Raw genomic sequence first — 19,151 nt, 5'->3', positions numbered from 1 at the left:
TTGTAGTGTTCTAGCAGCAAACTTGACCCTGCTGGCTGGTGGCCAGTTACACATCTCAAAAGCTGATTCTGCCTTCTCGGCCCAACGCAGGAAACCTATGGCTCCCACAGTGCCGTCAAATGAATTAGGCTTGCATTCCAGGTAGTTCTTGAAAGTACAGACTCCGACTTGATTCTGAACGTGCGTAGCTAGAGCCGCCGCCGCATAGTCATTCAGTAGGGTTTGGAGTTTTACTGCGGTTAGTTTAATGTTACCGCGACCACGACCAACGTTTGATTTGTTCAGGATCCTCCTCAGATTCGGCTGCGTTAGGGGCAATTCACGCCTCTAGTGTCTCGCAACGAGCTAGAGCTACTGCTGCAAGGCTCCTTGCTTTCCAAACTTCGTCTTGCCAGTCTATCATCTCTGATTGTATCTTGATTACTAGCTTCATTAGCTGAACATGAGCATCCTGAACTTCCTTCATGGCTTTGGTTAGGTAGGAAATTCTCTTCCTAGCCTCTGCTCCATCCCCTATAAATCCATTCACTCTCGTCGAGTGCATAATGTCAACTTCACGCTCCAAACAGGAGGCGAGAGCTGCGAAAGCGCGCTCCATCGGTAGGTTTAGGGGTGGTAATGTGTTGAATGACAAAGGACAGCCCGGGAGAGGTAGTGGGGGAACTTTCTCTCGGTAAACAAACCGCTCGATCAAACTCGGGTACCAACTCTAGTAACCGTTATCGTCGTACATGTCTCCAGATGGGTAGTGTCTCCTCGGTGCAGGGGCTGCTAGTGTCGGGACTACTCGAGGTGGTGATGAGTCGGGTAGCTGCGGTTCCTTACCAGGGGTGTGAGACACCGGGCCGGATGATGATGATGATGATGACGTCGACATCCTTACAGGATAAGTCGTGTATACGCACGTATGAGTGAATGAGGTAAAGAGATAAAGAAAACGAAGGACTAAATATAATATATATTTATATATGCAGTGCGTATAATTATAACTAATGGGTCGTTGCGGTTATAGTCTAGTATGCATGCAATTCTAGTTCGCTATAACCAATGGCTCTGATACCAATCTGTCACACCCTCAAAATCCACTAACGGAGTTTTACCGTCAGAGGGTGTGAACTAACAGGATCAGAATCATTAGTTATAATCAAACACCAAAAATAAAGTTTTCAAACAACCAAGACATCAAGTCTTAAGTAAAAATGCGGAAGCGTAAATCGTAAACCAAAACATTTGCGCCACACAGGACGTCTTAAAAACACAAGTTGTCAAGACAGAAATTAAAAGCAGTTTTTAAAACAATGGTGTTTAGCGAATGCATGTCGTAAACCGCGCGCCCGCCTCGGCTACCTGAGAATAACATACTAAAAGTGTCAACACAGGGTTAGTGAGTTCATAGGTTTATATAAATAAAGTGTTTGCGTTTGCGTTTACGTTTGCGTTTGAGTTTGCATTTACGTTTGCGTTTGCGTTTGCGTTACCAGATAGTGTTAAGTCAATTTATACATCAATAGGTAGCTAACCTATCAACAAGTATTACTAAGTGTTCGACACCGAAGCTGACTGGTTATTAATTTCCTTGCCACCATGTCAACCACGACCATGGTAATGTGTTAGCCAAGATTACACCCACTTGACCTACAGTCGAGTTTAGAGTTGGGTGGGGTTTGTCAAACCCAGTAGTACTACTCAACAATGACTCGCTATTATCCAAATATTAACCGGTTCGATGTTATGAAGGACTTTAGTTGGTTTGTTTGCCACTTAGCCTTACAAGTGATATATAAAAACTAAACAAAATCTACAGCGTTGGAGTATGTTATCTCCCCCAAATAAAAGCGTTTAAAAAGAGTAAAAAAGGGACGTGAAACTCACTGTTTGCGAAGATAACCAAAAAGATCTGAGAAAAGGTGTGCGTCAAAGAAAATCCTCACTAGTGTTCTAAAAACAAAAACGATATTTTCTAAGTATTTAAACTACGAGTGAGTCCCTAGACTCGGCACATACAACTTATGCATGAGATGTGTTTCGTGTTTCGTTTGTGAAATAAGTGCGACTCGACAAACACGTTGGTGATACGTTACATGTGTGAAAAACTACTTAAGTGTCAAGTATTAACATTGTACATTACTAGCAATTATCCCCCACAAGGGCAATTTGGTCAAAACATAGCAAACATCGATCGGTTATGCACTTTTCATGACAATTCAAGAAATACAGCAGCTAAATTATCCAGGCAGATTTTCACTCAACAAGATTACTCTTATTAATAAAACCTAACATGTCAAATAAATCGCCAAAAATCATCACAGAAGTACACGTGGGTTAGGTTCTTAAATTTATTATATTTTTATCATGTATGGTTTTATCACAATGATCAAAACATCACAGCAACCACACAGCAATCATTATCATGCGCAACAGAATGTTATTTGTTATTCCCGTTGAATGACAACTCCAATTAATGCAAGACAAATTGGGTTAGGTTCCTAACTCAATATATTTTCTTTCAGAAGTGGAACCAACCCATTTGATCTTGTAGTTTATGAGATATCTTAGTCGCAAAACAGCCTAACAGCGGGTCTCCCAAATCAGCCATGCACAACAGTTTTGTAAAATAATAAAAACAAACTTTTATACGTCCAAAAATTACAAACTCGGACTTTTCAGAAACTAGACTCGACCTAGTATATTGTAGAATCAAAAATCACACCAAAACATGAAATTAACATCGAGTTATAGTCGTCCAAACACGAATTCAATAATCTGTCCAGCATCAGTTTTCATCAAAACTCAACAAACTAATAACCTTTGCACACAAAATCATGCATATAACCCTAATTCATCAATTAACAACACATTTAGTACTTAGGGTTTATGATTTGCAGGTTTAATCATGAAATTAACTTATAGAATGGGTTAGATATGAAGTTTATTTGCCTAGTTATCACCTTGGATCCTTCAACAACCTTGTAAACAACTTGTATGTATGTGTGTGTGCAAAAATCGGCCAAGGGGAGGGGAAGAGAGGCTGCCGTCGAGTGAGAGGAGGGAGAGAGGGAGTGTTAGGGTTTTGTGATAATAATATTTTGTTTATATATTAATTAAATATAATACATGTTACACTTTACCCCCTTGCACTTCTAGTAGCTCGATTTCTAGCACAACTTAATTAATACCATTCATAATTAATTTCATACACGTAAATATCAAGTAACACATAAATTAACACATAGTTATCAAATACTTGTTCATTATATTTATTGTTCGTTCACCAACGGTTTGAGTCGACTCGTGTGTGTTTCGGTGAAATTCCGAAAGACTACTTGTGTAGTGATTGTCATGCGTCATCTAAACCATAGTTTAAATGTAATGAGATATGCGTTATAGTTCGTGTGATCTTAAGTTTGAAAACGGAGTTCGGATTAACGGAGTTAACCTGAAATTGACGAGTGCCAAAGTAGAAATCATGTATGTTGGGGAGAGATTGGTCAGAAGGAGATTGGAAGCATAGAAGTTGTGCAAGAAACCTCGTCAAGGTTCAATCAGATCAAGGCAAGAATGAAAGCTGCTCAAGACCATCAGAAGTTGTATGCGGATAAGAGGCGACGACCAATCGAGTTCAACGTTTGTGACAATGTGATGCTAAAGGTCTCGCCTTGGAAAGGAATCATTCGCTTCAAAAAGAGAGGAAAGTTAAGTCTGGGGTACATTGGACCGTTTAAGATCATAGATCGTGTGGGTGAAGTGGCTTACAAGCTAGATTTACCCGAGGAGTTGGAAGGAATTCACTCTACCTTTCATGTTTCTCACTTGAGAAAGTGCCTAGCTGATGACACGTCACATATGCCGTTAGTAGACATTGAGGTTGATGAACAACTAAACTATATTGAACAGTCTGTAGAGATCATTGACCTCAAGGAAAAGCAACTCCGTCACAAAGTCATCCCTTTGGTGAAAGTAATGTGGAAGCATCGCAAAGGATCAGATGCTACATGGGAAGTTGAAGAAGAGATGCGCAAGTTTTACCCAGGATTGTTTAAGTAATAGTTAGGTTTCAGGTGTGAAACCTCTTTAAGGGAGGAAGACTTGTAACATCCCGTATTCTGTTTCGGTTAATAAAATAATAATATTAGTATTGTGAGTTGGGTTTGTTTTGGGTTAAATAAGTGTGGGTAATGGATTTGGATTAATAAGGAAATAAGGAAAACCATGGGCTTAAGCCCATGACCCATAATATATAAACCATAATCACTCATTAATCCATTCATTCCATACATCATCAAAAACACACACTTAAGCTCTCTCTCAGCTTGGGTTTTGATATTGACATAGACGCATAAATCAAGCCATTATATCAACTCTATTTGGAGACCTTGGGCTGGATTTATGATGTGCTACAAAGAAGGAAGATCCATGTTGAAGAAAACAAAGGCAAGACCGGGCCAGCTGTTGTCCAGGTAAAAAGAGGAAGACTCTAAGCGTAAAGAAAGAAGACCTACTTTTATAATTAAGGGGGAGTGTTGAAATTAATTATAAAAGGGTATGTTATATAATTATGTATTTGTTGTATTATTAGTTAAGTCATAAGAACAAGGGTCGTTTATGTTAGTTTGTATTTCTGTAACGATGTCAATTAGGGTTACAGTTATTTAACCGTAAAAGTTGTTGTGTATAAATAGGATCGATCAAGTCTGGAATGTATCCAAATTCATCATTGTATCAGAAAACCTTATGTTCATAATCTGTTTTGTTTATTACAAATCATTATTTAATCATATTATTCATGATAACAAACATTTTCATTCCCACTCTCTATTAAATATGTGTTTATTAGGCTTCTTGATATCCAACAATTGGTATCAGAGCCCTGTTGAAGATTCATCTTTTATCAAGAAGTAGTCATATTCAATTGGAAAAAGGAAGAAGATGGTGATGCGAAACAATCTGAAGAAGGTAAGAATTGGTATTTTTGAAATCCTTATGTCTTGCCAAGAAGAAAGCCAGAGTGACATACTCTGGCCAGAAGAATGAACACACGTTCAAACCCAACCTTATTTCCAAATACGAACAGGGAATTATCAACGATTTAAGAAGCATCAAGCTGGGACAAAGAAACAATCCCACTTTCATTCGCAGAAGAGAAAACTTTTGTGGTGTAGTGGACCAGACAATACTTGGAGAAAATTCTTGTATTGATGGACAAGGGACAGTCCATAGTTCCAACCAATGAATGGTTGAAGATGGCAAAGATGAAGGCTATGGAATTCATGCAGATGGCATGACAGTCACAACACAGAATCACGATGCAGGCTCAGATGTTAACATGGATATTGCGAAAGTCAATAAGAGGATAACCATGGGAGATGATATGTTATTGTATAAAGATGGTAGAAGTCTAACAAAACAACAAGCAAAGAGGGCAAGAAGAAAATTCAGGGGATTAATGAAGAAACAAAAGGAGAAGGTTAAAGACGCACAATAATTTCCAAAAGATAAGTTTTCCATTATGTGTCATCTTTGTAAAGATATTGGCCACTTTTCATATGAATGTCCAACAAAAATTGCAAACAGTTCCATGTTTTCATCAACTAACAAATACATGGTTATTGGAACCGAGGTTCAAACATGGGACAAAGTTTGGTTTGTAAACACATGCTTAAATAAGCATATGACAGGAAATAAATGATTCTTTACAAGCTTTAAAAAATCATTTGGGGTGGAAACTATAGTGGATGAACATATTTGTATGTTCATATACGGGGGTGGCATTGTTAAAATTGATATCCATGGGAAAGAGGAATTTATTCCTAATGTTTATTATATGCCCAGCATGGATAAAAATTTATTTAGTTTGGATTAACTTAAAGAACAAGGATATGAGGTTACCTTAGTTGGAAGTGAATGCCACATTAAAAAACTGAATGAAGAAAGGGCCAGTGATATGCATCTTGAAGAAACAGTAAGTAATGAAATGCTTGCAGGCCCAAATGGGTCAGGCTCAACTGAAGGAACAAACTTAAAACAAAGGGAAGCTATTTTAGAGAATTATTTTGAGGCACTAGATTTGATGGCATATCAAGATAGTGAAGAAGAAGAAGAAGTGTTTTATCTACAAAATATATCATCGTATGATGATTGTATGAAGTTCCTAGACATGTTGCAGATCCATTCATTGATAGAGAGATTCAAAGATAATTTTAGAGAAAACTTCTATGACTTTTTAAACTGGTATCATAACGCTTATTTGGTATCACGTTTCAACCGACCCGTCCCCCTTACTTAAGCAATGGGAAGGAAGCCGACCTCTTCGACTTATTTATGTTGATACAACTACAAGGAGGATACATAAAGGTTACCATTAAAAACACATGGAAATGAGTGACTGTCAATATGGGTTTTGATATTGACATGGAGGCAGAAATCAAGACATTATATCAACTCTATTTGGAGGCCTTGGGTTGGATTTATGATGTGCTACAAGGATGGAAGATCCATGGTGAAGAAAACAAAGGCAAGACCGGGCCAGCTGTTGTCCGGGTAAAAAGAGGAAGACTCTAAGCGTAAAGAAAGAAGACCTACTTTTATAATTAAGGGGGAGTGTTGAAATTAATTATAAAAGGGCCTGTTATGTAATTATGTATTTGTTGTATTATTAGTTAAGTCAAAAGAACAAGGGTCGTTTATGTTAGTTTGTATTTCTGTCACGATGTCAATTAGGGTTACAGTTACTTAGACATCAAGGTTGTTGTGTATAAATAGGATCGATCAAGTCTGGAATATATCAGTTCGTCATTGTATCAAAAAACCTTATGTTCATAATCTATTTTGTTTAGTGAAAATCACTGTTCAATCATATTATTCATGATAACAAACCTTGTCATTCCCACTCTCTATTAAATATGTGTTTATTAGGCTTCTTGATATCCAACAAATGGGACGGTATACCCGAAACCTTCTTGGTATACCCGAAACAAATGGGACGGGTATACCCGAAACCCGATGGGTATGGGCCATGTAAGAGATTAGATGATAATCGGCCTGATTTCCGAATACACATACCCGTTTACCCGAACCAAATACCCGAAAAATTATTTGTATCTCATAGGTTATGAAGCATATATATAAAAAATTATATAAAAATTATAATGATATTATTTATTTATTGACACGCTTCTATATATGGAGTACATTATGTTTAAATTTGTAATAATTGTTGTATGAATAAAATGTATAAAATAATTATTATGATTTAAAAATGTACTTGAAAGCCCTAACGGGTATGCCCGATACCCGACATATACCCGACGGGTAATGGGCCGGGGATGGGAGACGATTTTACAAACGGGTATGGGTATGGGATTATCAATACCCGGCATGTTACCAACCCTATTTCAATGTCAACGTGAACATCCTCGTTCTCTATCTTTCACTTTATGCTGAGTGGCAGTTGGCCCAACATCTAGTACAACCTCCACCATGCTAAAGACCTCCTCATCCAGCCATTTCAATATTAATTAAAGATATGAAACACTCATGCTATGTAATAAAATAAAACTCTATAAGTAAGTTAAGACTATGATTGTGAAATCATGTACTATCCGAGAAAAGCTAATGTATTCGCTGACGCATTGAGCCAAAAGGAATTATTAGAGTAAAGTCTTACAAACTGGTGGTGACAATAGGTTTTATGAGGCAAATTAAGAATGCTCAAATGGAAGCACTAGAGGTTGAGAACGTAAAGAAAGAAATTGTAGTAGTAGTTAGCAAAATGAATTAGGAGAAAGCACTTATGGAGTTAAGACCATATATGGCTGAATGTGGATTCCTAATTAGCAGATATCATAATCTAGATTTTGGACGAAGCACATAAATTTCGATATTCCATCCATTCGGGTACCATGAAGATGTATCAAGACTTGAAAATGAATATTGGTGGCAGGGAATGAAGCATGAAGTAACTCAGTATGCGGGCAAGTGTTTGACTCACTTCCACGTCAAGGCTGAACATTAGAAGTCATACAGTAAAATCCAGCCATTGGAAATACCATAATTGAAGTGTGAGCACATCATAACTAAGCTACGCCGTACACCTAGGGTTATGACACCATCTTGGTGATTGTGGATCGTTGACCAAAAGTAGTCACTTTTTTCCGATACATGAGACTTTTACTTCAAAAGAGTTATTTGAGATGTTTTTTAAGGAAGTTGTTGCATGGCTTGGAGTACCATTATCTTTCATGTCTGAGTGAGACTTGTGATTCACTTCATGGTTCTGGAAATGATTCCACGAGGCAATGGGTACGATGTTGATATCAGCACGACGTATCATCCTCAAACTGATGGAATCCAAAGAAGACTATTCAAACCCTCGAGAATATACTATGTCCAGGTATCATATATTTTTGTGAAAGTTAGGAGGATCATCTGCCCCTGACAAACTTTTCCTATAATAACAACTATCACACAAGGATTGGGATGTCGCCCTTAGAGATATTATATGACAGACGCTGCAGGAGTCTCGTATGTTGGGACAAGAATGGAATTAAATGGAATTGGGAATATTATAAGTGATCAAGGCTACATCAGAAAAGTTTGAGGAGATAAAGGCTCATATGAAAGCAACGCAAAACCCTCAAAAGTCTTATGCCGATGAAAGACTAATTGTATTTAACGTCGGTGACAAAGTGATGCTCAAGGTATCCCCTTGGATGGAGAGGAGGGGGGGGGGTCAATTGAATTCGTAAAAGGGAAAAATTAAGTCCGAGGTTCATCGGATAATTCAAAATTTTGGCGCATGTGGGCGAGATAACCTACAAGTTGGAACTACGTGAAAAGTTAAATGATACAACCTATGTGTCTTTTGACCATATCAAAGTATATGACATATTGAATTATGTTGAGGAGCCGGTGGCTATTGTCGACCGAAAAGAAAACGGTTGCGTAAAAAGATCGTTGGTCAAACTAATGTACTTTACTTGGGAAGCGTCAAAAAGAGTCAGAAGAGACATGATGTAGGTAAACTCATTTTTGTTTAACATATAATAGGTTTATGGGAGAAAACATTTTGTAAGGATGGTAGACTAATTCTAATGTGGTTTAGTTTCGGTTTCAAATCAAGAAACTTGAAATTTAACAAGATGTGTGTTTATCAGTTTAAATATTAAATTCCTCCACTCATTTTTGACTTTGCAATATATTAAATGTTTTAAATGATGTCTTAGCCCAATACAATACGCATGTGATTTAATTTTCCAATTTAACATAACTGGGTTTTCCAAAATCGAAAGTAGATTACATGATTCGGGTTCGATTTAAAAAGAAAGGAATTTAGATAAAAGTCGCAAAACTAATCAAACCAAAAAATCAAAACCAAAACCCGAACCAATAAGGAAACATAACATATAAAGTATTCTTTCCTTGTGGATGGAAGGTCAAAGTGGAGTATTAGAAAGTCAGAGCAGAGGAATCACCCTCCTTCCTAACCACCCCGTCCGTCCAACCACCGTAATCCACCGTCGTGTGAGCTCATGAGTAATCCAACAAATCCCACGGAGCCACCGGCTCCATCTTCTCCAAGGCGAAACTCCAAGCGACCCAAATGTATTTCATTTCATTTCTTTATCAATAATTATTAATTATCATCAAATTCACCAATTCTCTTTAATTCATTTCACTTTCCCCTTATTTTCAGATTCTAAATTTACCCAGCAAGAGCTTCCGGCCTGTAAACCAATTCTCACTCCACGATGGGTATAATTATTATTATTATTATTATTATTATTATTATTATTATTATTGTATCGGGTAATAAGTAATTTGTTTTAATGGCAGGTGATATCTGCGTTTATGCTTGTCACGATTGTGTTCGTTCCGATTGGGCTTGTCTCACTCTTTGCATCACGCCATGTAAGCCTTACTTTTTGAAATTCTTATTACTAGTCTTAATTTGTTGATTACAGTTTATTTTGGTTGAATTCTTAGGTTGTCGAAATTGTTAACCGTTATGATGACGAGTGTGCACCCTCGGGATCTAGAAGCGATAAGGTTCGGTTTATTCAATCGAATGCGGATAAAACCTGTAACAGAACCCTAACTGTAAGGCCTTCTTCATCACTTTCTTGATATCTTTTACTTATGGGTGTAAACTAGCCAAGCTTGGATTTTTTTGACAGAACTCGAGCTCTGCTCATTTTGAGCTGTTATTTTTAGGCTTGAGCTTGGCTCGGGAGTCGTTTTTTCCAAGCTCATGCCCACCTCGTTTATTATTTGTTAATTTATATATGTACATTTTTAAATATTTTGAGAATAACCTTAAACGGGCCCAAGTTGGCTTGAGCTTGTGTTGTTTCTTATTTATTAGTTTATTTTTATACATTTTAAAATATTTTATTTATTTTAAGATTAACTTTAAACTAGCCCAAGCTCGCCTCAACCTCGTGTGCAGTACTTATTGAGCCAAAGCTTGGCTCGAGCTGTGTGCAGTGTAATATTAATACTTAGAATTCCAAGAGTGAATATTAAAAAAAATATACAACGCTTTTTAAGGCTCAATAAGCTTCCCCTAGAAGGCTCGAGCTCGGGTTTGATTGCTAAACAAGCTTTATTTGAGGCTTGGGCTCAGCTTGTTTCGGGTTTTTTATCGATCTGATCTAGAGTAGCTCACAAGCGGTTCGGCTTGTTTGCTATAACGTATAATCTGATGTAGTTTAACATATAATAAATGGATTTCAGGTGCCAAAACGTATGAAGAAGCCTATTTATGTGTATTATCAGCTTGACAACTTTTATCAGAATCATAGAAGGTATGTTAAGAGCAGAAGTGATCAGCAGTTGAGGAACAAAAAATATGAGAATGACACGAGTACGTGTAAGCCTGAAGATAACGTAAACGGGACAACGATTGTGCCGTGTGGGCTTGTGGCGTGGAGTATGTTTAATGATACTTTTAACTTCTCAACTAATAATAATGTGCAATTGCCCATAACAAAGAAAGATATTTCATGGAAAAGTGACAGAGATCATAAGTTTGGCAAAAATGTCTTCCCTAAAAACTTCCAAAATGGAAGTATTATTGGTGGCGCACATCTCGATGAATCCATACCAGTAAGCTTCTTAGCACTATATATTGAACGCTGATGATTCTAACCAGGGACATGATCATGAGAAAACTCGTTCTTTGCAAGAAAACCAAAAAAACTCTGTACTACATGTATGCAAAAAATCATACTACACGATATACTACATATATGCATATATGCAGTATAATGCATATATGTATATCATGCTTCATGTATGCATGATTCTAAGCTTCGAACCATTATGTTTACAAGGATTTTATATTAATATAAACTTATTGGGATGTATATATAGTTAAGTGCACAGGAAGATCTTATTGTGTGGATGCGGACCGCAGCTCTTCCAACTTTTAGGAAGTTGTATGGTAAGATAGAGGTGGATCTTCAAGCAGGTGATACAATCAATGTGGTTATGCAGAATAACTACAACACCTACAGTTTTAATGGCAAGAAGAAACTTGTGCTCTCAACTGCCAGCTGGCTTGGTGGAAAGAATAACTTCATTGGCATCGCGTATCTTGCTGTTGGTGGATTGTGCTTTCTGCTAGCTATGACTTTCACCATTATATATTTGTTTAAGCCAAGGTAATTCTAATACTATATTACTGTGTTGGTTTATATAGAATTTGTTGTTTCTCCATTATTATTATTTAATGAACAGGTTACAATTTTCATCGTTTAGGACTTTAGATATATCGCAAATTTCACTTGTCGCTCTTAAACTGAAGAAATAATAGAAATCGTTCTTTATGTTAATATGTTGTAAAAGTTTACATCCTTTCTTCTAACGGACTTTAGATCTATGGACTATTTGAGTTATTTTATTTTTTAAGTTCTTCAGTTCTTGCTTTTTTATTTAGTAAAATATATTTTTTGAGTAAATGGCATAGAAAGACCAAAATGACCTCATTTGCTCTGCACATGACTGCCTTTAACATTTAAATCTAACGTCTGCTAGAGGAAAGAACATGTATTGTTACAACATATTAACATAAGTAACAATTCAGGGCTGCATAAAATTATGCATTTTGTGAGATTAAATTATCGAGGTTATAATGTATGGTGGGATGCTATATAATTTGGTGTTTGGAGGTTACTAATTTGTTCTTATTATTTGATTCAGGCAACTTGGAGATCCATCATATTTGTCTTGGAACCGTAGTCCAGGCGGTCACTGATCGATTTAATTAAAAAACGTGTTAAAAGGATGCACGTTTGGTTTGTAAGTATTTAACGTGATATTTTTTAATGTTTTTTTTTTCACGGAAGTATTGATTTCTTTAACTTTAATGTTGTGTTAGGAACTAGTAGGTTGCAACTGCCTTATTGTAACGTGAAATTCTTATTTATTTGGTGATTTCTGCTTGTAAATTTTGTTTTAGGCGTTAGCTTTAAATTATGATGTATTCATGTACTCGTTTAATTTTAGGGGTTCTTTGTGATTTGCTTATTATAACAACTTTATCTGTCCAAAGCGGATATTTGAATATTTACTAGTCAAATAAGTGTGTTTAAAGTTAAGGTTGCTATCTAGTGATTCAAATGGTTTGTTGGATAAAATAGGCCATTCTAGAAGTAATTTCAACAAATTTGAATTTAGTTATTTTAACCATACTTGGAATAAGGAATTACTAGTTTTGGTTGATGGCATGGCATGGCATTCAAATGGTTTGTTGTTTGATTTGCTGAAGAAATAAACAAGCAGCATCAGAATGTAAGGAGGTAGCACCAATACCATCAGGTACCTTCCCTCTATTTAGATAGAATCAGGATATCACTCATTCTGATACAAGGTTAACCCTTAGAGGATATCACAAAAATGTGATCAACAAAACTAAACTTCATTAATTCATTTTTTCTGCTTAACATTAAACAAAGTTAAAATGCCTTATATAGGCTTACAATGCCAAGGAATTAATAAACCGACACTACTCCACTACTCTAACTTCTAAAAATGGAAACGTGCAATATGGAAACATGCACACTAAAATAAATGTGCATAACTTAAGTATGCAAATTAAACGTCGTTGCAATTGAACGTGGTTAATAGGCTGCTGATATGTTCGCCACGTATCGCATTTCCTTTGACATTTTTTTCTGTAAGATACATGAACCCAAACATTATGTATTTGTAGGTATAGAAGTGTAGTGTTTAGAATTTGTATGGCCATGTATATGTAGGATATCTTTCGAACCATCTAGACAATTTCATATTGAATTATTTTGCTAGTATTTCTAAAGCTTAATTAGGGGCTGTTTGGCAAACCTCTGAATTATTAAGTGATGAATGGGTAAGAGGTCTGAATGGGTAAGATGGTCTGAACCAGTAATAGCTGAATGAAATGTATCTGTTTGGTTAAACATCTGAATAACTGTGCAAAATTACTATTTTACCCCTTTGCGTAAATTTGGTATTAATATCATTCAAAAGATCTAAATGATTTTATACATACTAGATTTATATACAAATAATATAATACTACCAAAAGTGTAACAAATATACAACAAATACATACTGGCCCTAATTTCCAAGAAACCCCAATTCAACAACCACATGTTCAACAAGAGAGGCGCCATTTTCCGGCCACCCCTCCCCCCACTGCCACAAAATAATTCAGCAACATAAGAGGGTATGGACAAGCGGCGGTGCACGGCGGCTAGTGATGGTGGTGTGTTGGCAGACTCTTGTTGAATAACGTAACTTTTCCTCTTCATCTCTTATCCTTTTCTTCTGGTAACCGGTCATCGATTTTCTGGTGACCTTGTTAATGACGGCGTTGGAAGGGTTGATGCAACAATAAATGGTGAAAGGTTGTGGTGGTTGTGGCTGGGGTCGGTTTTACGGCGAGAATGGGTGACAGCGGTTAGGGTTTCACCTAGAGCCGCATCTCCGGCGAGCCCTTGTTGGTTCTCCGGCGATGTCACACCCCCATCTTGGGCCTAGAAGTATGATCAACAGTTAGTACCACATTTGTAAATATATCAGACTTACGGGTTATTAGCGGAAGACTTTATAAAACATGTGGATTTAAAATTATAAATATTTACATTACAAAAGATGGAACGAAAGTTCCATTCACTTTTACTTGTTTATAAGTTTTACAAAACCACAATTTAATTTTTTAAAAAAATATCCGAGCCATCGGATTCTTGAGCCCTTCGTCTTCACAAGCACTATTCTTGATTACCTGCAAAATGTTAGAAAATACGTCAGCAACGAATGCTGGTGAATATGCTGACACTAAAAATATTTTCTTTGACTTCGTTACCCCTCGAGGGTTACGCAAGCCTCGGCCCATCTTGGCTTAGGAATAACAAAGTTATAATACAATTTAAAAAACTCAAGTCTCTACCTAAGTACCCCCAGCAAACACCGCAGCGTTCAACTTAGTTAAGTAACGTTCGTATACACAAGGTCGTGCTCCCCGCAGGAGCGTACTATGACCATGTGTAGTGCGATGCGCACACCGCGTACTACCACATATGTAAGGATTCGGACAAACGCACACGACAACCTGAGGGATAGGCTTTTACTCTCGTTTATAAATGTTTTAGAGACACTTAGTCTCACGTAAAGTTTTTCATATAACACATTGACTCGTTTGAAAACAAGTTTAAAAGTTTGGGGCGTATTCACCTTTTGATTGGGATCGGCTTCAAACACCGTCTGTGGGTCTTTCCCTTGCTATCTCGCACCTATAGTACGAGTATAACTTTTTGTTATTCGGATATACAATCCGTCTTAAGACCTTTAGTCTTGTTTCATAATCGCCACCTCGATTATTTATTCTTTACTTTAAAACCTTTAGTTAAAAAGTAGTATTCATAAACCTTTAGTTTATTTATAAAACCCTACGTTTTCTTCTTCTTTAAGAAACGTATTCTTTTCTTTTATTATTTAAGAATACTTATTATTACTTAAATAATATTTATAACAAAGAATCATTATACACATATATATTCATATATATATATATATATTTATATTTATATTTTTTTCTTTTCTTTTTCTTTCTTTGTTATATTTTCTTTTGTTTATCGAGGTATCGAGTATAACCTTGAGTTAGGGTATTAAGCCTTTATAATATTTTATTATTTTTATTCGGGCATTATGCCTACCTTGGTCGGCTTATAAAACCCTAGAAATTGAGCAGCACTTCAACGCCATTTATCTCTTTTCGACCTTTGCTTGATCAACACTTCACTTGGGCACACGAATCGAGACACCAACTCTTCACGACACGTACTTCGAGATGATCGTCGGGACGTCACACTAATAACATCTTCTTACTTATAACGTCGTCGGGAGGTGGCACGATTATCAAGGTATGGCATGGAAATCAAGGAATCGGAGCACACTTTTCGAGGTATTGATCGAGGGTTTTGGCACTAACTTCGAGATATGATATAAAAGGCTAGTGAGATGTTAGAGAGAGAAGGAATTACAGATTTTAGTGTGTGGAAAATGAGAACCCGGACCTTGCTATTTACAGACAAATTTTGGAAGCCCGCCGCGGTACACGACGGCCTCCTTTGCTAGCCCGTCGCGTATCGCGACGTAGGCTTGGTCAGTCACCACGTAGACCTGCCACGTGGCCACATGTGGCAGGCGTTGTGCCGCGTGGCGACACGTGGCAGACGTGTTGCCACGTGGCGGCAAACGGTGCCACCGTTTACCAAGTGGCACACGTGTCACAACTTGTCAGACAACCCATCGCGATACGCGATAGGTTCCCTTCTGATCCATCGCGTATCGCGATGGTTCAGGAGAACAGAATTATCATTTTTGACCCTAGAGTTTGGAATTTGGCAGAATTGGTCCTTTGACTTTGGAATCTTGACATTTTTGGCTCGAAATTTCCGTGATGTTACATCCTCCCCACCTTAAAATAAATCTCTTCCTCGAGATTGTTTTACGAAAATAAGTTGGGGTATTTCTTTTTCATTTCGGACTCAAGTTCCCAAGTGTATTCGGGCCCTCTTCGGGAGTCCCATTTAACCTTTACTATTTTAAGAGTTTGTCTTTTTAGTTTCTTAGTTTTCGAATCTTCTATTTGAATTGGTTTTTCGATGAATTTTAAATTTTTGTTTATTTCCACATCTTTTAAATGCATTGCTAAAGATTCATTGGCTAAACATTTTCGCAGATTTAAGACATGGAATACATCGTGTATCCCTTGCATTTCCTCGTGCAGTCGCAAACGATATGCAACAGTGTCAATACGTTCAAGTACCTCGAAGGGTCCAACGAATCAAGGACTTAGCTTTCCTTTCTTACCGAATCGAACTATGCCTTTCCATGGCAAGACTTTTAAAAGAACTTTGTCACCAACATTAAATTCCAATAGCTTACGACGGACATCAGCGTAACTCTTTTGGTGGTCACGTGCTGTCTTAAGTCGTTCTCGGATTTGAAGAACTTTGTCGGTGGTTTCTTGGACTATTTCAGGTCCAGACAATTGATTATCTCCGATTTCAGACCAGCATACGGGCGTTCTACACTTTCGACCATATAACGCCTCGAATGGTGCGGCTTGAATACTTGTGTGATAACTATTGTTATACGAGAATTCCATTAGGGTTAAGTGGTCGTCCCAACTTCCACTTAAGTCAATCACACAAGCTCGGAGCATATCTTCCAACGTTTGAATTGTCCTTTCGCTTTGCCCATCGGTTTGTGGATGATAGGCGGTGCTAAGGTTTAGTTTCGTACCAAGCGCTTGTTGGAAGCTATTCCAGAAATGAGACGTGAAACGACTGTCTCGATCAGATATTATAGATAACGGTACTCCATGCAACGCAACGATGTTGTTTACATAAATACGCGCTAATCTATCCATTGAGTACGACTCATTGATTGGAATGAAGTGAGCGGATTTGGTTAATCTATCGACGATCACCCAAATAGCATTGTGTTTTCGAGTTGTCTTTTGGGAGTTTGGTTATGAAATCCATGGTTATTTACTCCCACTTCCGTACGGGAAGTTCGGGTTGCTGGAGCAATCCCGAAGGCTTTTCGTGTTCAGCCTTGACTTTCAAACAAGTTAAACATTTCGCCACATGCGAAGCGATGTCCTTTTTCATCCCATTCCACCAGTAGTTGGGTTTGAGATTTTGATACATTTTGTCACTACCGGGGTGCATCATGTATTTGGACTTATGGGCTTCATTCATAATCTTTTCACGCAAGTACCCAAAGATTGGTACCCAAATCCGGTTTCCCATTCTAAGGATACCATCGTCACCTTTGACTAGCGAGTCAATGGTGTCGTTACGTTTCTCGTCGGAGATCTTGTTTTCATTGATTGCTTGAGTTTGGGCAGATTTGATTTGGTCAATGAGATCAATTTGAAGTTCTAACTTTAACGCTCGGACTCTCTTTGGCTTTTCGTGCTCTTTACGACTCAAGGCGTCAACCACTACATTGGCTTTACCTTCATGATAAACGATCTCGCAGTCGTAGTCGTTGAGAGTTTCTATCCTGCGTCGTTAGCGCATGTTAAGCTCTTTTTGCTCGAATATGTGTTTCAAGCTTTTGTAATCGGTGTACACGATAAACTTAACTCCATAGAGATAGCGCCTCCATATCTTTAGTGCAAAGATTATGGCGCCTAACTCTAGATCGTGAGTTGTATAACTCTTTTCGTGCACTTTGAGTTGACGAGAGGCGTAAGCGATTACTTTATTTCGTTGCATTAGTACACATCCCAAACCAGAATGAGACGCATCACTAAAAACAACGAAATCTTCAGTACCTTTTGTTAAGGCCAGTATAGGTGCTTGGGTAAGCTTTTGTTTGAGTATATCGAACGCCTCTTGTTGTTTTGTTCCCCATTCATACTTGATATTCTTACGGGTCAAAGAAGTTAGGGGAACAGCGATTCGGGAGAAGTTTTCAATGAACCTACGGTAATAGCCGGCCAATCCCAAGAAACTTCGGATCTCGGTTGGCGATTTTGGGATCTCCCACTTAGAGATAGTTTCAATTTTAGCGGGATCGACTTGAATACCATTGACATTAATGATGTGACCAAGGAATTGCACTTAGGGTAACCAGAACTCACATTTTGAGAATTTGGCGTACAACTTCTCGGTTCTAAGAATTTCAAGCAGAGTTCGAAGATGATTTTCATGATCGTCCTTAGACTTAGAATAAATGAGTATGTCGTCGATGAAGACGATAACAAATTTATCCTAGTAAGGCTTACAGATTCGATTCATCATGTCCATGAACGCGGCTGGCGCATTAGTAAGTCCGAACGGCATAACGGTGAACTCATAATGTTCATACCTTGTTCGAAAGGAGGTTTTCGGGATATCTTCGGATTGAACTTTGAGTTGGTGATAACCGAAACGAAGATCGATTTTAGAAAAATAGCTTGCGCCTTGGAGTTGATCAAAAAGATCATCGATTCGAGGGAGCGGATAACGATTTTTGATTGTGAATTTTTTTAACGCACGATAATCGATACACATACGCATAGATCCATCCTTCTTCTTAACGAATAAAATTGGTGCTCCCCATGGTGACGAACTCGGTCGGATGAATCCTTTCTCAAGAAGATCGTCGAGTTGTTTCATTAGTTCCTTCATCTCGGTTGGTGCGAGGCGATACGGAGCTTTAGCGATCGGAGCAGTAACAGGAATGATATCGGTTCTAAACTCTACTTCGCGATCGGGAGGAATTCCAGGAAGTTCGTCGGGAAAGACATCGGGATAATCAGAAACAACAGAAACGCTTTTGATTTCTTTGGGTTTAGATTCTTCGGTGACGTAGGCCATGAATGCTAAGCATCCTTGATTTAAACATTTGTTAGCCCCTATCATGGAGATTAGGCTAACTTGGTCAGCGTCTTATTCTATTCGAATGGTTCGTTTATCAGTGGCTCGAAGTTCAATGGTTTTGCTACTGCAAAGGATACGAGCATGGTTATCGGATAACCAATCCATACCCAATACAATATCAAAACCCGCAAGAGTCATAGGTAGCAATTGGATAGGCAAAACGTAACCGGCTAATAATATTTTTCCGTTTTCTAAAGCGTCGGAGATTTTAACAATATCACCACTAGCGGT

At 37.7% G+C, this 19,151-nt stretch overlaps 1 protein-coding gene across 1 annotated transcript; it reads left to right on the top strand.

Annotated features, from left to right (window-relative positions):
* Positions 1 to 9,493: 9,493 nt before the first annotated feature.
* Positions 9,494 to 12,446, top strand: LOC143560681 (ALA-interacting subunit 3-like). The gene is made up of 7 exons (XM_077048931.1): positions 9,494 to 9,600; positions 9,692 to 9,750; positions 9,832 to 9,906; positions 9,982 to 10,095; positions 10,732 to 11,103; positions 11,371 to 11,660; positions 12,199 to 12,446. Exons 1-7 carry the CDS (start codon positions 9,528 to 9,530, stop codon positions 12,251 to 12,253), a joined length of 1,038 nt encoding a protein of 345 aa, XP_076905046.1. The 5' UTR covers positions 9,494 to 9,527; the 3' UTR covers positions 12,254 to 12,446.
* Positions 12,447 to 19,151: the final 6,705 nt, after the last annotated feature.

Source organism: Bidens hawaiensis, unplaced genomic scaffold (assembly GCF_021521415.1).
Source record: "Bidens hawaiensis isolate Kalapana, Puna unplaced genomic scaffold, B.hawaiensis_p1.1 tig00020424_1, whole genome shotgun sequence".
Classification (NCBI taxonomy): domain Eukaryota; kingdom Viridiplantae; phylum Streptophyta; class Magnoliopsida; order Asterales; family Asteraceae; genus Bidens; species Bidens hawaiensis.
Note: the sequence above shows the minus strand (reverse complement) of the source record. Positions and strands in the feature narration are given on the sequence as shown.